Source organism: Geotrypetes seraphini, chromosome 4 (assembly GCF_902459505.1).
Source record: "Geotrypetes seraphini chromosome 4, aGeoSer1.1, whole genome shotgun sequence".
NCBI lineage: Eukaryota > Metazoa > Chordata > Amphibia > Gymnophiona > Dermophiidae > Geotrypetes > Geotrypetes seraphini.
Window position 1 is genome coordinate 284,426,610 of NC_047087.1, and position 21,642 is coordinate 284,448,251.

General features: G+C 39.6%; 1 protein-coding gene across 1 annotated transcript in view; it reads left to right on the plus strand.

Moving 5' to 3' along the window:
• RRP12 (ribosomal RNA processing 12 homolog) overlaps nucleotides 1-18,442 on the plus strand; it is a 222,333-nt gene extending 203,891 nt beyond the window's left edge. Inside the window, exons 32-34 of the mRNA XM_033941439.1 lie at nucleotides 8,311-8,378; nucleotides 11,988-12,070; nucleotides 16,961-18,442. Of these exons, the coding sequence (XP_033797330.1) occupies nucleotides 8,311-8,378; nucleotides 11,988-12,070; nucleotides 16,961-17,057 (248 nt within the window). The 3' untranslated portion in view covers nucleotides 17,058-18,442. The remainder of the gene's footprint in view (nucleotides 1-8,310; nucleotides 8,379-11,987; nucleotides 12,071-16,960) is intronic.
• Nucleotides 18,443-21,642: the final 3,200 nt, after the last annotated feature.

The following is a 21,642-nucleotide window of genomic DNA, read 5'->3' on the forward strand; positions in this document are numbered from 1 at the left end:
AATTATGTGCATGGGGCATAGGGACAGAGACATAAAGGGGACATGCCATGGGGATGGTATATGAACACAGGGAGGGGTGGCAATGGCAGATACATAGGGGAGATATTAGAAATGGGGAAAAAAGGAGCACAGAAGCAAGATGGTTTGTGGGGATGGGACAGGGACCGAGCTCGCAGGCTCCAGTGGCTTGCACAAATTACATTGTAACATGCCACGAAAATAAGAGGGAGGAAGGTAGATAGATAGGCCACGCGAGAGGAGCTGAAGGGTGGGAACAGATGGTAAAGGAGGGAGGGAAGGGTGGTGGTGGAAAGGAATAGAACAGACATTGAAGGAGGGTGGAGAGGAACAGACCCTGAAGGGAAATGTGGAAGACAGAGTGGGGAGAAGATGCTGGAAGGGAAGAAGACAGATGCCAGACTATGGGGGAGTGGAGGGAAGAAGATGGGTGCTAGACCAATTGGGGGGGTTGAAGGGAGAGGCACAGTAACAGCAAATGGAAGACGCAAAGAGAAGACACACAGTGGATGGAAGAAATTGAATGAGAAGATGTGGAAAGCAGAAACCAGAAAAAAAAAATTATATTTATTTATTTATTTTTTGCTTTAGGATAAAGTAGTATATTAGTTGTGTTGATAAAAATTTATAAACAAAGCCCTGCCAGCTGAACATCTCTTTCTCTAGTTCAGCAGCAGGAACTTTGATTTATAAGAAAGGAATAAGCTAAATATTACAGTACTAAGGCTTATATGGATGCTGCGGGGACGGTGACGGGGCGGTGAATGGGGTGACAGTGGCGGTGACAGGGATGACGGTGACGGAGCGGTGAAGGGAACGGCGGTGACGGGGCTGTGTAGAGGATGGTGGGCCGGGGATGGGGCGGTGACGGGGATAGATTTTTTCCCCGTGTCATTCTCTAATCGCTATTTCCCAGGTGAGCACCCACTCGAACATTAGAGATACTCTCTTCATTTTATAAAAATCATTATATCTCAGATGAAATTTAATTTTTTTGTCTAAACTCCATTCCGCTAGCCCAGGCGTAGGCAATTCCAGTCCTCAAGAGCCGGAGCCAGGTCAGGTTTTCAGGATATGCACAATAAATATGCATGAGATAGATTTGAATCGCAATGAGGCAGTGCATGCAAATCCATCTCATACGTATTCATTGTGGATATCCTGAAAATCTGACCTGGCTCCGGCTCTCGAGGACCGGAATTGCCTACCCCTCCCTAGCCAACCACAAGTTGGTCCTTCATCTCATGTTCTTACAATATTAATTGAGTAATTTTTGTATATAAAAATACACAGAATTGAAAACACTACTGGTGCTGGACAAGGCAGTACAAATGTCGGACAGTGCACACCTGGATGGGGATAGATGCACTACTGTAGCAGTAGCCTTGAACCAGGCTATTGTACTGTACTTATTTCTGCCTTGGTCATTGCTGGACAGAATCATTCAGAAGGTAGAGAGGCCCAACGGAAAGGAAATGAAGCACATAACTCAGTAAGAAACAGTAAGGTTCAGCAGTTATATATTAACATTGAGTTTAAAGCTGGATACCACACCATAGGCATCCATCTGCCTTAAAATGCCAGCCAATGATTCACAGGGTTATGTGACATCAAATAGAATGTCATCCGCATACAGCAATTTCTTGTGTTCGTAACCTCCAGCAAAAATGCCATGTACTTTCCCAGTAACCCAAATTTTATGCACTAGAGCAATGGTCTTTGCTAATTTTTAAGTGAGGGCCATTTTGGATCCAAAAGGGCTGAAGGAGAGTTGATAAATGTCTTCCTACTTGGGACCATGACACCAATAATGCTTCATAACATTCATTCCTACCAGAACACCTGGCCTTGGTCACATGTGCAGAACACAGATAAGCCCTATGCAAATACAGGACCACAAACTACAAGTTCTAATATAGACAAATGAAACCCTAAGAGGTCAGACTGCATGCAGTACGACCCCAGAGAAATAGAAAGAAATGCATTTCTTCCTGAACAGTGCAAAATGTAGCTAGCAGATACAAATTCTCAAAACGGACATATTTCAATCACTAAATTAAAAATAAAATCCTTTTTCCTACCTTTGGTGATTTTATTTTTCTAAGCATCTTTTCCCAGTCTCTGGTTGTACTTCCTTCTGCCTGTACTCTTAATTCTGTTTCGAGGGCCACCTTAACATAACATAACAAACCATTTATATACCGCAAAACCTCTTAGTTTGATGCGGTTAACAAATGCAAGAACTGTACGTGCACAGGGAATTACATATTTAAATTAGAAAATACTTATTTATAAAATTTGGCAAAGAGATGAGTTTTCTTCTAAAAGTTTGATACGAACAGAAATTAGATATAAGAACATAAGCAGTGCCTCTGCTGGGTCAGACCAGAGGTCCATCATGCCCAGCAGTCCGCTCACGCGGTGGCCCATCAGGTCCAGGACCTGTATAGTAATCCTCTATCTATACCCTTCTATCCCCTTTTCCTTCAGGAAATTATCTAATCCCTTCTTGAACCCCAAAACCGTACTCTGTCCTATCACACCCTCTGGAAGTGCATTTGAGGTGTCCACCACCATTTGGGTGAAGAAGAACTTCCTAGCATTGGTTCTGAATCTGTCCCCTCTTAATTTTTCCAAATGCCTTCTTGTTCTTGTAGTTTTCGAACGTTTGAAGAATCTGTCTCTCTCCACTTTCTCCATGCCCTTCATGATCTTGTAAGTCTCTTATCATGTCCCCTCTAAGTCTCTGCTTTTCTAGGGAAAAGAGCTACAGTTTCTCTAATCTTTCAGCATATGAAAGGTTTTCCATACCTTTTATCAATCGTGTCGCTCTTTTCTGAACCCTCTCGAGTATCATCATATCCTTCTTAAGGTACGGCGACCAATATTGGACGCAGTACTCCAGATGTGGGCGCACCATCGCCCGATACAACATAAGGATAACTTCTTTCGTTCTGGTTGTAATACCTTTCTTGATAGTACCCAGCATTCTATTCGCCTTCGAGGGCTTCATTGTGTTGTCCACTATTACCCTCGAGTCCTTTTCTTAGTAAGTTACTAAAATTCTTGCCCCAACTTGATAAGCTAATGTCCTATTGAAAAAATGCTTATAAATACAGCCCTTTACTATTGGAAATGAAAATAAATGAAGTTTGCGCAAGGTTGGTTTTCTATCCATAAAGTTAAAATGATCTATATAATATCTTATAACAAATGCAACCCATTTGAAAAAGAATCCTTGCTTCAATTGGAAGCCAGTGCAAAATCTGAAAGTATTTCACTATGTGATCAGTTGGTTTTTTTTTTTTCAGATTGAAAATCAGTCGGACTGCCGTATTCTGAATAAGTTGCAATCTATTAATATTCTTCTTAGGAGAAGCTAAATAGATAATATTACAGTAGTCCAAAAGGCTTAAGATCAAAGACTGCACAAGAAGTCTGAAAGAGGAGAATTCAAAATAGGGTTTGACAGTGCGAAGTTTCCACAGCATAAAATAACTTTTTTTGACCAGGGTGTAAATCTGGGCGTTGAAAGAAAGATTTTGGTCTAAAAAGATACCCAAGATTTTAATAACATGAGAAATAGGATAGATAAACCCACTGAGATTTAGTGTGTCTTATTTTATTTTCTCTAAAAGTGTTGCTAGAAAAAAAATTAGGGCTCCTTTTACTAAGGTGTGCTAGCGTTTTTATCGCACGCACAAAATTACCACACGCTATGCTTCTAGAACAGTGGTTCCCAAACCTGTCCTGAAGGACCCCCAGGCCAGTCGGGTTTTCAAGATAGTCCTAATGAATATGCATGGAGCAGATCTGCATTCCTGGCATCTCCATTATATGCAAATCTCTGTCATGCATATTCATTAGGGCTATCTTGAAAACCCAACTGGCCTGGGGGTCCTCCAGGACAGGTTTGGGAACCACTGTTCTAGAATAACGCCAGCTCAGTGCTGGTGTTAAGATCTAGTGCATGTGGCAATTTAGCGCACGCTATTCTGCACGTTAAGGCCCTTAGTAAAAGTAGCCCTCATTTTTTTTTCTGTGTTGAGCTTCAATTTAAATTCTTATGTCTATGATTCTACTACCCGAATGATCATAGTTACCAACTGTAGAGTTTTAGGTGATAAGGGCGAGATTGGGACGACAATAGTTGTCATCTGCAACTGTAAAATCTGATCTTAAAAGAAGATAGCTTCCTTGGGAAATAAGCTAAATAAAGATTAAATAACATTGGAGAAAGTGGAGAGCCCTGAGGGACTCCACTTTAATTTTTCCATCTATGGGACGAATGGTCATTAGAATGGACCTGATAGGTTTGACTATTCAAAAAGCCTGTGCTGTGAATCATTTCAGGATATTTTCTTGCTCCAATTGGAAGCCAGTGCAAAATCTGGTTAGTATTTCGTTACATGATCAAAATTTTATGGTCAACAAGATCAAAGGCACTACCGAGATCAAACTGTAAGATCAGAGCACTCACGCCTCTGCTGAATAATTGATAAAGATAATCAAGCAAAGATGCCAGTACAGTCTCTATAATTTGATAGGAACGAAAACCTGCAGAATATTAAATTTATCCAATAGTTTAACTTTCTGCCCTACATCCATCTTTGTTAGAAAAACATACAGGGACTCATGTGAATACTAGTCAGTAAATTAGATGAAATAATAAGTAGGAGACTGACTATATTGATACTATATACCAGTGGGAAGAGAGCAAATGACTCCTAAAAACGCTCAGAGAAGTGAAACTCTGAAGGGGAGGTGGATACCTTCCCTTGGGACAAGAGTTTACCGTCCAGTCATTGCATTTTACTTTACAGAACTTCACTTTCTAGCCACTGGTAAAATTGTGAACAGTTTAAATGTTTTGTAAATTGACAAAAAATGTTCAAAAATTTTTACAAAAAGACTCTTGCTCATTGGAAACTGTACACTTATCTGTGCAAGCTTTTTAAAGATTGTGGTTGTACAGGCTCTTAGGGGTCTCAACGCGGCCCCGTTTCGAATATTCTGCTTCAGGAGACCCGATGCTACACACTGTGACACCTCTGTTGTAACCACATTATTCCAAGAGATGATCGTTTTTTAACCTCCCCTTCAGAGTTTCACTTCTCTGAGCGTTTTTAGGAGTCATTTGCTCTCTTCCAACTGGTATATAGTATCAATATAGTCAGTCTCCTACTTATTATTACTACATCCATCTTTGGCATAATCTTTTAATACATTGATATACACAATAAAGATGGTAAGTGAGACCCACTGTAACAACTCCAAAATAACAAAACGATCCCACTCTTTTAATATTCAATTTTCTTTCATTTTTCTGCTTCCTTCTCAAATCTACCTACTTTTCCATGTTTTCCCTTCCCATCTCAGTAAGGCCTTCATATTCCTGCTGGCAATGTAGGGTAGCTGGTGCAAGGTCTGCATAGATGGACACAGTGGCTTCATCCCATTTAACCTTTCCTCCAGTCTTAGGTGTGGCCTATTGGACCCATTCTTTATCGGCATATTTATGGAAATAGGCCACTATATCTCTGGGATATGTGCTATGTCCAACGGCAATGGGGAGGTGTCAGAGATCCCAGGTGCTTTCTGCAGCAGTGCAACGAAAATCTGCTGAGCCACCTCAACAGATCATGCCTCCTTTACCAACTCAAGAACACCCTTGATCCATAGACTACACCTGCAAGATCTGTTCTCAAGATCTTTTAGCTTAAGGGTCAGCTCCTCCTGGGTGGCATGCATCTGCTCAACGGAAGCATGCAAACCAAGATGCTCTTCACTTTGCTCATTCAAATACGCCTCCATGTTATCCACACGACTAGTCTCCACTAGATCATGACGTAGCTCCTCCGTTGCAATCTGAATCTCCCCCCCCCCCCACCCCACCCCATACTTCCTGAAAATCACTTCTAAGCTCCTGAAACCAAGTTTGAATCTTGGAGCGAAGGGAGAGAATGTCTTCAAAGATACGCAGTGAAGCAGGATCATTGTGTTCAGCTCCATCCACAGCTATTTTAGAGTCCTTCCGTGTTGGGGCTGATCAGTAAGTTTTTATATCTAACACCTCCGACCTGTAAACAACAACGTCCAAGGAAATGAATGTTCCCTCTCAATGTTAGTGCCTAGAAACATCCAGATATCTCAGGGGGACCTTAGAGCTCTTCTAGGCTGCCATTTGGAGTGTTGACGCCACTTCCTCCCCAATCCTCAAAGCATTTTTCATGAGAAGGTTGGTCTTATTATGGGTAGAAGATAGGTTGATTCCTCCTCAGGACATTTGGATGATCTTAAAGACAAGTGGGCTAACCCTCAAGTTTGCTGATTTGTAGCTTTTGAATCTATTGCATGAAGGTAATCAGTATTTACCTATGGTCAGGTAAAAACAAATGGTAAGCTAAAAAATGTAATTTACAGATTTCTGCATGTGATTGAGCAAGTTATCCCCATTAGCCATATAGACAACAGGGCCAACTACCTTATGTGTGAAGAGTGACAGTTGAAATTGCTAACTATATAAGAATTTAGACATATTTTAAAATAACTTTCCCTGCTTTGTATGAGTGAATTATCTTCAAATGCTCAGGAAGCTGCTTAGAGAAACCTATGGACATTGAAAGTAGGCAGAATAACAATCACAAGCCAAGAAGTTAAAAGATCAGAATATTTGTTCAGCTGTGAAATTGTCTTTACCTGAATAATTGAAGCGTAACGAGTCACTAATCTTTTGGGCTTTATTAAAAACTTCAACAATGAAAAATAATACTGAAACAATTAGAAGGGTGTTCAAAATTTTGTACCTGCTATGTTCAATTTTTTTAAAAAAATTTCAGTTTGTTAAACTCGGCAAATAATTAGTAATTATGCATTAAAATTTGCAGAAAGTTGTCATGTTAAAACTGTTTATCATGCAGAAGTTGTATCAGTTTCTGTTTTGCTTAGGGATTCGTTGAAACATATAATTTGCTGAGATGTCTAAAATTTGCATACAGCTGTATTTCCAGACATCTGTTTTTCTTCCCCATTTTTGAATGAAATAAGTTCTTGATATAACAAATATTCTTTTTATATTGGAGAACTGGAGGATAGTCATTTTGTAAACCATTTAGGAAGAGAGAAATTGGGAGCATCGTTCTAAGGTAATCGGTGTCGAAGCTGGTGATATTGTTTCATTCCCTTCTATGCCATTTCAATATCCTTTGTGCCAGGCAATGGGGAATGGCTTTGGTCCAGGGCTTAAGAGCTTTCTTGTTAGAGAAATAAAACAGGAGCCATTCTGAGTCATTCTCTACTATTGTAGTGCTCCCTGCATTTCAGTTTTCATAGAGACTCTTGGGGCTAGATGGACCATTGGTCTGACCCAGTATGAGAATTCTTATGTTCTTAAGTATAGGACAGTCAAGCCATTGTGACATCACTGATGAGGCTGGCTCTTAGTCACTGGTGGAATGAGGCATTATGACATCACAATCTCAGTTCTGGAATGTTGCTACTGTTTGGGTTTCTGCCAGGTACTTCTGACGTGGATTGGCCACTGTTGGAAACAGGAGAATGACATGGGGACAAATTTTTCCCCATCTCTGTGGGAACTCATTTTCCCTTCCCATCCTGTAGAGTTCTTTTCCTGTTCCTGCCCCATTCCTGCAAGCTCTGTCCTCATCTGCACAAGCCTCAAACACTTATAAGTAGCAACATTCTAGAGCTCAGATTGTGATGTCATAATGCCTCATTCCACCAATGCCTAAGCTCTGTCCTCATCTGCACAAGCCTCAAACACTTTAAAATCATAAGTAGCGACATTCTAGAGCTCAGATTGTGATGTCATAATGCCTCATTCCACCAATGCCTAAGCTCTGTCCTCATCTGCACAAGCCTCAAACACTTTAAAATCATAAGTGTTTGAGGCTTGTGCAGTTAAGGCAGAGCTTAAAGGAAAGAGCCAGGGGCAGTGACAAAACTCACAGGGATGGGAAAAAATGTGTCCCCATGTCATTAGCAAATCAAAAAATATTCAAACCACTCATTAGGCGTTTACTATTATCATGACAATTCTCATGTAATCCACCGAATATATTTCGTAGCATCATAACAATTCTTGTGTAATCTGCCTTGAACCGTAAGGTAATGGCGGAATAGAAATCACTAATGTAATGTAATTCTCTAACCCTTGCTACATAAAGAGGAATGTTGTATGAGAAAAAAATTGAAGGGATGTGATTTCCTGCATGTGACTTTTGTCAAGGCAAGGTTATGTTTGTTTTAACTAATTTTAATTCTTAATTACAGCTGGAGGTTCCGGTATTCACAGACCACTGGTCAGGAAGCCTGGATTTAGTGCTGAATTCAAGTCAAAGGTATGAAGGGATGCATTGAGTGAACTGTGAAGTGAGTTGCATTGAAACGGGGATTACTTTTCGGGTTCGGCATTTGGTTCCAGTGTGCAGATTGATAATAAACTTGTGTGGTCTTTGTTGAAGAAGATGCTTTGGAATTGGACTGCTGAAAACAGATAAGTGAATAAGATCACTGGGTTTGTTATTGTGTGCAGCCTTCTCCTAAAAGTCAGCCACATTTAATAATTTTTGAAGATTTTTTTTGGAAGTGGAGTTTTTTATGATTCACGAAGGCAAACAGATCTTTTTCTCCACTTCTGATTTTTTTTGAGTGTAGGAGGTATTGCTGATACTTTTTAGAGAGGCTCCTATATCATAGCTGGCGTGTTTGGAGGTGTGTATCTGTATGTGGATGGGTTAAAAACACTTCTTTCTCTTGGTTGTTAATTAAGGGGTTAATTCTTTTGGCAGTTCTCAGAACTTCATTGTAGAGCTGCTCTCTGGCCAGACAAGAGCCATGTTCATCATAGAAGGTGGTCACAGAATAGCTGGGCATGCCTTGAGCCATTTTGATTACTGTTCTTGTAAATGACCTTTTGGCAATTGTCCTTTCACAAATGGTCATAGGCTGATAAAAGAGATCCAGTAACTTTATGTAATCTACATTGAATTTACAAGGTATTGGCAGAATGCAAGCATTGTATTAGATTGATTTTCAATTAGAAGGAGCAATGCAGCTAAGAAGTAAGATGTTTAACCTATCAGAAGATTTATGCTGAAAATGTGTGTACACGTGATAACACATTATTGAAAAATGGTGGCATTAGCATAAGTGTGAATCTTCGAAATAGTGCCTGATCTTGAAGTCTTTAACCGTAGTTGCTCTCCATTTGCTCATCTCTTACACAGTGGCGTAACATAGTAACATAGTAGATGACGGCCGATAAAGACCCGAATGGTCCATCCAGTCTGCCCAAACTGATTCAATTTAAAAATTTTTTTTTTTCTTCTTAGCTATTTCTGGGCAAGAATCCAAAGCTTTACCCGGTACTATGCCGAAATCTCTGTTAAGACTTACTCCAGCCCATCTACACCCTCCCAGCCATTGAAGCCCTCCCCTGCCCATTCTCCACCAAACGGCCATACACAGACACAGACCGTGCAAGTCTGCCCAGTAACTGGCCTTAGTTCAATATTATTTTCTGATTCTAAATCTTCTGTGTTCATCCCACGCTTCTTTGAACTCAGTCACAGTTTTACTCTCCACCACCTCTCTCGGGAGCGCATTCCAGGCATCCACCACCCTCTCCGTAAAATAGAATTTCCTAACATTGCCCCTGAATCTACCACCCCTCAACCTCAAATTATGTCCTCTGGTTTTACCATTTTCCTTTCTCTGGAAAAGATTTTGTTCTACGTTAATACCCTTTAAGTATTTGAACGTCTGAATCATATCTCCCCTGTCTCTCCTTTCCTCTAGGGTATACATATTCAGGGCTTCCAGTCTCTCCTCATACGTCTTCTGGCGCAAGCCTCCTATCATTTTCGTCGCCCTCCTCTGGACCGCCTCAAGTCTTCTTACGTCTTTCGCCAGATACGGTGAGAGTAGGAGGTACCAGGGGCGGTGTCACCCCCTGCGCCCTCCTCTCTGCTCCTTCTGCACCTCCCCCTAACTCCTTCCCTACCTCCTATTTCCCACTTGCCATCTTGGTTGGGGGGGGCGCCAGCACCTTTCTGCCGCTGCCTCCCCCCAACCATCACACTTGTGCTCTTCTCCCTGTACCTCTTTAAATCTTTGCCAGCGCAAGCAGCTTCTCGGACCTGCTGCTTGTGCTAGTGTTGGCTTTCCCTGTGACGTCACTTCCTTGCCTTCCTCACTGTAACATTTGTGTGCATAGTTGTCTTGTCCCATTGGTACTGAAACTGTTGGATCTGTTCTTTCAGGTGTGTTTAATCTAACAGCACATTGTCACATGCAAAATGCATTCATAGCAAAACAAATCCCAACCAACAATTGGGTTTGAAAGGCCATGTCAAGACAGCCAGTTTCTCTGGTCCAGGTTTGTGGGATGGAAAATGTGGTGGAGTGGTTAAAGCTACAGCCTTGGGACCCTGAAGTTGTGAGTTCAAACCCCAAGCTGCTCCTTGTGACCTCGGGCAAGTCACTTAATCTTCCACTGCCCCACCAGGACACATAGGGAAAATGTTTGAAGTTATCTGTATGTAAACCACTTTGAGTGTGGTCGTAAAACTGCAAAAAGGCTGTAAGCTGTTTGGGAACCCATTGTGTGTAGACTTTCATGTATCCCAAGTCGTCATGCATTATATGGCAAATGCAGATTCATAGCTGATATCCAAATTTGCAGCCAACTGAGACACTGTTATCTGGCCTGTCAGTGTGCTCTTTTGTTCACAATGTTGATGGGTGACCATAATGAACTTCTTTGGTTACACCTGTTCTTCCCGCTTTAAACCTTTTTAACCACTCATAAACTTTTTGTTGATTCATGGTGCTTGTCCATACTGAGTCAATAGCCGACGCTGAATTTCCACAGGTTTCACTCCCTCTGCCCAAAGAAAGCACAACACTGCTTGTTCTTCGATGGTGAAATCTTGCAATGGAGCGTTCATGTTCCTGACCTTGTGTCTACCATATGACTCACCCTTGTATTTTTTTTTTTTGTTTCATATTATACTGCCCTGATATAGACTGGTGAGCCTGACATTGGTGCTGGGCAAAATGGTAGAGACTATTCTAAAGAACAAAATTACTGAACATATACATAGGCATGGATTGAGGCAAAACCAGCATGGATTTAGTCAAGGGAAATCTTGCTTTGCCAATCTGGTGTTTCTTTCAAAGGGTGAATAAACATTTGGATAAAAGTGAGCTGCTTGAATAGATATTGTGTATCTGGATTTTCAAGAGGCATTTGATAAAGTACCTCATGAATGACTCCTGAGGAAATTAGGAAGTCATGGGATAGGAGGTAGGGTTGTGTAAGAACTGGTTAAAAGATAGAAAACAGAGTAAGGTTAAATGGTCAATATTCTTAGTGGAGAAAGGTAGATAGTAGTAGTGGGGTTTCCCAGGGGTTTGTGCTGGGACTGCCTCTCTTTAACGTATTTATAAATGATCTACAAATGGGAATAACTAGTGAGGTAATTAAATTTGCTGATGACAAAGTTATTCAGAGTTGTTAAATTGCAAGAGGACCTTACAAGACTGGGAGACTAGATATCCAAATTCCACATGACATTTAATGTGAATAAATGCGAATGAAAGAGGAACCCAAACTATAGCTTTGCGATGCAAGGTTCTACATTAGGAGTCACTGCCAAGGAAAAGGATCTAGCTGACATCGTTGATGATACATTGAAATCCTCTATTTAGGAAAGGAATGGAGAACAAAAACAGAGAATATTATAATGCCAGTTAGAAGTGTTAAATACCAAGGACCAACAGGCTCTGGAAGTGCAGGCTGTTGTTCAGAGCTGACGTGATTTATACAGTAATTTTCATGTCTATGTACTTGCACACTCATAATCTCACCTCATTTTGTTAGTTATATGCTTGAAAATCAGATGATGATTTTAATACTACCTTCTTTTTCATTCTCTTTCTACTAGAAAGGAAAAGGTGATGTGAAGCAAAAGGGAAGGCATGATCCTTATTCATATGTGCCTCTGAACAAGGCAAATCTCAACCGCAGGTATCAACCGGTGCTATCTGTTTATAAATGAGTTATCTAGATTTTGTGCCCGTTGCTGTAAAATTGACTTGGGATTTCCACTTAAAAAAGGGAGGGTTCTTGTCATATCTGTGAGCATGCCTGTCGTGAACTGGAATCCCTTGCGTTGGACCTGCCAAATGACTCTTTCAAAAGAGCCAATAGTAGCTCTCTGCTCTTGGCAGTGGGAGGAGTCTACACAGTGTGCATGATGGCTTCACTGTTACTATGACAACAGAGGCCTGCCTGCTGAATCTCTGCACTTAGACAGATTTAGGGAACATGGAAATTCACACCTTACTGCACTTTGAAAGATGCAATGAACATGGGAATTCACCACCTTGCACTGAAAAAACTGATCCTGTCCACAGGTGTCATTTTTGTATCATTCTGTTACTGTGTAAGGCAGGGGTGGAATAGCCTGGGCCCCTTCTATCCGTTATTACTTATGGAGCCTGATATTCAGCAGGATGTATGGGAAATAATTTGAAACGTCCAATGTAGACATTCCAACTTATTTGTGTATTCAATGGTGGTATATGTATACTGAGCTGAGCTTTTCTGACTATAGACATATAGCTATATAATATCAGGTGTTTTATTCTAAATCCACAGTTCTGAAAATACCATACTAAAATATCCCCTCTAACAGAACACCATTCCAAAATTCTTTGATTCTCAGTAACACCACTCTGTGTTCAATAGATTTTCATTACACAAAGATTTATCTGTTCTATCGTCACTGGATCTGTATTATTTTTATTTTTAATTCATTAAGTGTTTGTAAAGCTTATATGAATCTTGATAAGCCCAATATAAATTCTTATATACTCAATAAATATTTGCTAGTACTTAGCTTTCAGTGTGGTTAAAATCAGGGAACGGCATCATCAACATGTTTTGCAATATAATGCTTTCTCAAGGTGAAGTCCCTAACGATATACCGCCATCCTCTTAGACCACATAATCATAGACATATAGCTGCATATGTGTATAGTTAGAAATGTTGAATGTCTGTGCTAGACAGAACATAGAGTTGGATATCAGTCACAAGAAATAGCAGCATGGTAATGATCTCTTTATTTGAGTAGAACGTATTCACTTGATGTAAAAGGAGTCCAGCACGTCTGTTTCAGCTTAACATTTGCATCAGGGGCAAACATTGATATCCAAATTTCTTTTTTTTTTTTTTTTTAATTTCTTTATTGATATTTTGAACTTGACAATGTATACATTTGAAAAATCAAAAAAAACAACAAAACAACTATATGAAAATACACTATTAACATCAGAAATATTACAATAAAAATTTTAAATCCCTTCTTAACCTATAACAGTAATGATATTATATTATACTCATCAATATTATAGAATATTATGAAATTTATACCTCTAAATAAATAATACACCCCCCACCCACCCTGGATGTGCAAAGGAATCTAACATAAAGAAAAAGGAATCACTTTAATTATAATGTGACAAAATTAGTTAATGGACCCCAAATCCCCTTAAAGGATTTAACAAACCCTAAACGCTCTGCCATAATCTTTTCATATTTATATGTTGCACATACAGTTGCCCACCAAAAACTAAAATTAATCCTATCATGATTTTTTCCAATTAGATGTGATCATTTGAACCCCTATTCCTGATAAGATCATGAAAAGGCGACTATTATTTCTATCCAAAGTGGGTTTATCATGCAGAATCGTTCCAAAAATTATTGCTTCATATGTCAAAGGAATAGAGGATTGAAGAATATTATTAATTTGCCCCCAAATCGACTTCCAAAAGCCAAGTATCAATGGACAAAAAAATAAAAGATGATCCAAAGTCCCAATATCAATATGACAATGCCAACATCTATTAGATTTAGAACTATCTACTTTATTCAACCTAACTGGAGTCCAAAAAATTCTATGTAATAAAAACAACCATGTTTGTCTCATAGATGCTGACATTGTACATCTTAATCTCCAAGTCCAGATTCGTGGCCAACGAGAAACAGAAATATGCTGTTTTAACTCGATACTCCAAATATCTCTAAGACTATTTTTTGGTTTTTTATTTAAAAATCCAGAAATCAATTTATACCACTAGGCAGCCTGATGTCCTATTAAATCTGTTTGGTAGCAAAGGATTTGCAAGCTAAAATAAGTTTTCAAATTTTTCCATTCAGGGAACCCCATCTGAATAGCCTGCTTCAACTGCAAGCACCTATATTGTTGAGTGTTTGAAATACCAAATGAATGCTGCAGTTGTGAAAACTCAAGCAGATTACCATTAGAAATAAGATCATCTAATGTCCTAATATTTGCCTGCATCCAATTCTTCCAAGCGATTCCAGCACCGCCTATTTGAATCTTGAAGTTTAACCATAAGGACTGTAAAGTAGATTTCATTATTGGTACCTCTGTTAATTTATCAATACATTTAATAGTTTTCCAAGTATCCAATAAAATTATATTGTCCTTAGCATATTTATGAAATCTGATACTTAATACATGTGGAAGTCTCATAGGGGACACCAAATTCCATTCCAAATATAACCAATCTGGTTGATGATCAATAAGCTCAGGGAGGATCCAATACATACCTTGACGCAATATATAGGCTTGATGGTACCTATAAAAGTTTGGAAAATTTACCCCACCCTCCACAATTGATTTTTGCAACGATACTAAAGCAATTCTTGTTTTTTTCCCAAGCCAAACAAATTTTGTCAAAATATTATTTAATTTTTTGTAAAAGGACTCTTGAAAATAAACTGGTAACATACTCATTTGGTAACAAACTATAGGCAAAATCATCATCTTTACTGTTTGCACTCTCCCCCACCAAGAAATATGCAAAGGATTCCATTGCTCACACAATTCTGTAACTTTTAGTAATAAGGATTTTTCATTTACCTTCATTGTTTCTTCCAATGTACTTTTTATCCAAATTCCTAAATATTTTATTCCATCTTTCTTCCAACTAAACTGAAATGAATCAAATAAGCCTTTTATACAATGTACATTTAGTGGAAGAATTTCTGATTTATTCCAATTTATTTTATAACCTGAAAATTTTCCAAATTTATCAATCAAATCCAATAAATGTGGAATGGTTGACTCCGGATTTCTCAAATGAATCAAAATATCATCTGCATAAGCAGAAATTTTATATTCCCGACCTGCATAAGGAATACCTTCTATCTCCTTTGATTGTTGAATAGCTAAAAGTAGAGGTTCCAAAACAATATCAAATAACAAAGGAGATAATGGACAACCCTGTCTAACTCCCTTTAATGGCCACAGAAAAAAAATAGAAAAATGCATTTCTCATTGTCAATTATGAAATGTGTATCATCTTTGCAAAACCAGTGTCGGAGAGAGTATGACATAACTACATGGGTTGTCTTTATCTTTAAAGGGATAAAACACATTCCATAATTGACTGTGAAGTGTATTTCTTCTTTTTTGTGTTGCCATTAAAAATTTGGATTTTAATGTTTGCTCCTGATGTAGACTTGAAGCTGAAACGTGGCTGTTGGGTTCCTTTTATATCAAATGAATATGATTCACTCAGAGACCATTAACCAAACTGCTGTTTCTTGTGATTGATATTCAACTCTGTGTTCTGTAAGTTTGCATGTTGGATTTTGACTTGAGTATTGGCATCATAGCACTATACAAACACACTTTAAAAAATGTATATACTGCCTGAGATCTTGGCGGTTTCCATACAACAAACACCTTATTACACATAAGTCTTACAATTGACGAATCATTTATATCATCCTGGAGCAATAGCTCCATACATCTTAACAAATATCAAAATACAACCTGGGATATCCTACCTCAATATTATAAAATACTATGTTCTGAAAAAAATGAAATAACTTGTACAGAAGTAGTTCTAAAAATAAGCATCAACAAACAGCTTAGTTTTTAGCCGTTTCCTAAAACTGTAATGATAAATACATCATCTCAAAAGACCCGACAGCTTGTTCCAAAGAGACATACCCGCAAGAGAAAACATTTTTAGTTTCGTAGCCACATACCTCACATTCTCAGCTACTAATCTCGTGCCCCCTCTGACCGCATTGCCACATTTGGTCTATTAACCTCCCAGAGGAACTGAAACCAATGGCTAATACATTTGACTCAGGTACCCCAAGGTACCTGGTTTTCCCATGTCTGAACCAAATATAAGCTGTATTTTCAAGTTTGAATATTGGTGCCCATGTTTTACCCAATATTTATATGTAAAGTTTTTATTGGGAAAACATGAACACAAACAACTAAATGGCAAAATCCAAGATGCATACATCTGAAGTCTCTCCTGGAGGGACATACAACTGGTAGTAACCTTGATATTTTGGAAATAATCATTCCTTGAACATCTTCCTTCTTATACTGTACTATGACTTATACTGTACTATGACTCCAAACAATCTTAAATAACACCCTCCCTCCCATCACCTCCTTCCCTTTCACACCCATCTGTGTCCCTGGGGCTGCCCAATATTTTAAAAAAAGAAAAGAAAAAGGCACTCTGATGTTTGGCCCATGCTTTTGAGTATTGAGCTCACACCTGTTAGAGTTGCTGAATGTACATATTACAAGTAATCACCAACTCCTGCTTAACAGAAGCACTGGGACCTTTCCCTGAAGCAGAAATCTGCAGCATCCTATACAGTGACAGCTCCTGAGAGATTAGAACTTGAAATTCTGGGAACCACCCTGTTTTCTCCAATCCTGACAATCAGATTAACTAATTAACTGCAGTGTTTTTGTGACTTTAAATGTAGTTTAAAAAAAACAAAAAAAAACAAAACCATGATATAAAGTAACCTTTTTTTCCCCCCAAAATGTATTCCTTCTCCAGGAAAAAGGCCAAGATGCAAGGACAGTTCAAGGGGCTGGTGAAGGCTGCACAGAAGGGAGCAAAAGCTGGATGCAGAAGGCGAAAGAAGCAAAGATAGACTTGGAACATCCTATGAAGGCATAAATGCTTAGAAATCCATTCTATTACAACTTGCTTCCCACTAGGAATATTCACTGTAACAAAAGAAGGGTTGGAGGAGTGAAAACCATGCCTATGCGCTTTTCAACTTTGCCCTTCTTGAAAATAACCTCTTCCTTATTGGATTAATGTCATTTTCAATGCGCTAGGTGCCGGGCCATGCTATACCTTCCACCCAACTTTGGACATACTGTCCTGTAAGATACTGTGTGAGCAATGCATGGGTTAATCCAGCCCCTAAGTGTTTTCCAACCCCTGTGAAAAAAGCACAAAAAATGGAGCTGTTTCGTTTTACTATTATTTTTCAACTGTGGAAGCCACACTGGACAAGAGACAGGACTTGACATTTAGCATTCATGAAGCTTGTTGTTTTTGCAGAATGAGAACAAGAATTGAATCCCAAATCCTTTATGGCTTTATTCAAGCATTTATTTCATGGGAGAGACATTCTGGAATACTAATCCTGTATATTTTTGCACTACTTGATCCAGAGGCAAAGTCTTGAGCAACCCCATTGTTCTTTAGTTATAATTGTGTTTGGATACAGAGGTGCATAGAAAACCACCGGCCACCCACAAAATATTTATGGTGCCTTCAGCATCTACCCACCCTTCCCAATGTGATCCCCAGGTACTCTTTCCCTTTGTGGGGACCCCCCCCCCCCAGCACATGGTATCTCTCTCCCTTTCTACCTCCCATCAGAGCGCTCTTTCTTGTTCTTTCTCCCCAATCCCCTCCTCCATAATGTATACTTTTTCTCCCCTTCCCTTTCCTTCCCAAACAGTGGTCTCTCTATTCTCCCTCCTCACCCCAAAGGCTTGCTGCCACTTACCTCAACTCTTCTCTTGCAGTTTTTTGGGAGGTGAGTGATAACTTGGTTTAGCTGTTAACTCGGGCCCATGCCTGTACCTTGCAAGCAAGTCCCTATCCCCCAGCACATTATGCATAGCTAGATCGATCTCAGACAGGCTGGACATACAGGAAAAAAAGTAATCTGCATGTAGAGTACACAGTAGTATAGAGAAGAGAAGCTGAACAGTAGCACCATTAACTTCTTATGAGTTTGAGTCAATAGTCAGCAACTTTACTGGAAGCTTTAACTATGGCATGACTGATTTTGCTGTGGTCAGTGTGTCATGGCAGTCGAACTCAAATAGGCTAAAACATTCACATTGGGGTTAACGTAGCATCTTTTTGACCTATCAGTTTTTCCCATTGAGTGTCCAGCTCCATCAGGACCACAAACCTGTGAACCTTATAAAAACATATATACCATATGCTGAGACAAAAATCCTTCTGAGGTTCTGTACAATTTAAAATGCATTAAAAACAGACCTAAGGCATGAGGAGAGAGAGCTCAGTACTTGGAGGTGTTTGGTGGGAGTTCCTTTTGCTGGAAAATTATGCTGCCTTGTTGCTGCACTGGTTGGCCCTCTTAACATTTGCGAGGACCAGCTGAAGAGAACAAAACAGCTCCCGTTCCAACCTTCAGGTGGTTGGGGGGGAGGGAGCTCAGTAGCTGGAAATGTTTGGCAGGAGTTCTTGCTGTCCTGTTGCTGCTCTGGTTGTTATCTGAGTGGGCTGAAGAGAACAAAAGCACTCCTGCTTCTTTGGTGTGCAAATGCAGGGGTGTGTCCAAAGGGGCACATCCTTTAGAGACTAAGAGAAACTGGGGGAAGAGGGATTTTTCATTTTGACTGTTGGAGTTTATCAGATGCTTTTTTTCCCCCCCTTGTTATTCTTTTCATGTATTGATAGAATTAGGGGAAAGGGAAGGTTAAAAGTAAAGGTGGAGTAGTTCTGGGTCTGCAGGAGTGGTTGGACCTATTGATAAACATGGAACAATACAAAGATCCTCTCATGCAGTATCTCTCTTTCTAGCTTTGGCTAGAGCCTTGCTTAGTTAGGGAAATAGGCCTACCCCAACACCATCTTTTCCCTCCTTATAGGGTTAAGTGCTTCTCAGGTTGGTTCTTATGTCCCACTGGGAAGCAATCGGTCCACCCCAAAGAGCTCCACCATTAAATCCAGCCATTGATAAGACACTCAACTCTGCAACTTGAATATGGGCTGTGCTATGGAAAATCTTGTATCTCCTAAGGTCATGACTTTGGAAGATTGTTTCTGGGATAGAAGATTTATCAAGAAATCTGGTGTTTCAGCTATGTGATTTTACTCAAGTGGTCTCCACTTTGAAGACACTGAAACTAGAATCTTGAAGTTGGAGAATCATATCCTCAACACTATACTTTAAGAACTTCAGCTATAAAAGATAATCTGGCTCTCCATAGACAAATAGAGGCTATGGAGAACCAGATTAGAAATAAACAACTACAAGTGAGGAGTGGCCTAGTGGTGGAGCAATTGCCTTAGCATCCTGAGGTTGTGTGATTGAATCCCAGTGTTGTTCCTTGTGACCCTGGGCAAGTCACTTAATCCTCCATTGCCCTGAGTACAAAATAAGTACCTGTATATGTGTAAACCACTTTGAATGTGTAACCACAAAAAGGTGGTATACAAGTCCCATTCTCTTTACCCTTAAAGTCTAGAATTTTCTAGTATGTTCTCTTAGGCTTCCGCAACTGGCATCATGACTGTTGCAGTTGTCCGGGGTCTTGCCACTTCTGGGTAGGTAGAACCAATGTTTCAAACTGAAACACTGTTTAGACAATATCTTTTCAGTAATATCAGACTTTGACAGCATTAATATTTCTTATTTACCCAGGAATTTTGTACAGGTGAATCAGAAAGATGGTGAACTTGATATATTGTTCTCATTTGGATGTCTCCGGACAATAGATTGAGCCACCCTTTTGGTATTTTTCAACTGTGAAAGAGAGAAAATTGCTCTATTAACATCTCATTTAAAAAATAATATTCCTGTTTAGTGGTGGTAAACTGCAGAGTTTTGGGGACATGGCTGGTGCCATGCAGTTACATAGGAAGGTTTTTCTTCAGGTAAAGCCAAGGACACTTGCAATGAGAGATGTTTCTTTGGAGGGTTTTCTCCTGAAGTTCTCCTGCAAGCGTTTAATTGAATTTCCTGATTCAAGTTGTGTTTGGGGTTTTGTTTTTGTTTTTTGTTTTTTTTTTGGGGGGGGGGTTATCTCGCTCAATTGGAACATTTATTGATAAAGATTTTAAATGAATTTTTTGTTATGTATGATTTGTCAGTTTAAGTGTGGGGCATGGTACATTGGTTCTCGTGTTTGATTAGGTACAATTATGAAATAGTATTATCTCAAAATGACTTCATTATAGTTTATTTCAAAATTACTTCATTATAGTTTCTTTGGATAATCTCTTCTTTTCTCCATTAATGCGTACTTGAATTGGTTTCCTTTTGCTATCAGGGGCGTTAAATAATCTATCTACCTGAGTATGAAAAAAAGCAGCAAGCGTGTTGTGACATGTCTCAAGGGTACTCATGCACAGTTGCAGCTCAGTGCAAGTCTAACGTTCCAAGAGACAGGATGTCAGGAGAGTTCTTGTGCAAATCAAGTAAGAAACTGCTAGATTGGGAGCACTGTTCAGTAAAGCCAAAGGAGATCCATGAATGCATGACTGCAGTTTATGGCGAGTCTGTCCCATCATCCTACAAAGTAAAATTTTGGAGCAAGCAGTTTAAGTGGGGTAGAGAGTCCATTGAAGATAACTCTCACACTGGATGGCCTGTGGAAGCAACTTCCACAGAAACGTGCAAGAAAGTTAAAGATTTAATTTTGTCAGATGAATTAAAGTTTCCTGAATAGCTGAAGAAATGGGCATCTCGGCAGGTACAATTTGGAAGATAATTCATGAAAAGTTGGGCATGTCCAAGGTTAGTGCAAAATGGGTTCCAACAATGCTGACACCATGTCAGAAGGCCACGAGGCTCCAGTGTGGTCAGGAGAACCTGGAGATGCTCTGTGAAGATCAAGTAATTTTTTTCATTGTTTGGTGACTGGAGGTAAAACTTGAGTTTATCATAGAGCTCCTGAATCCAAATGGAGTCAATGCAACAGAAGCATAAGTCCCCACCCCCCAAAAAGTTCAAGACAGAAAAATCTGTGGGTAAAGTCATGGCAACTATCTTCTGGGATGATGAATGACTTTTGCTTCGGGGGTTCATGCCACACAAGGCAACCATGACTGGGGAGAGTTACGCCAACACAATGATCACTTTGCAGGAGTCTATCAAGAAGAAAAGATGAGGAAAACTCACATCAGGCATGCTGTTTCATCGCAATGTACCGATGCATGTCACCACAATCACAGGCTGCCATCCAAGAATGTGGGTTTCAGCAACTGAACTATCCACCCTACAGTCCTGACCTGGCTCTCTCAGATTTTTTTTCTTGTTCCGAGTTTTGAAGAAATCTCTCCGTGGACATGGGATTGAGACTTTTATACTGCCTTTTCGTAGTTTTACAACCACACTCAAAAAAGCTTACAATCTAAACAGGATGCCAGGGTAGGGGATACAGTTAGGGGGTTGGTTAATCTGCTGGCTAAGATGGTAAGCAGTGGGGTTATGGATTGAAGGCTTAGCTTGTAAAGGCAGA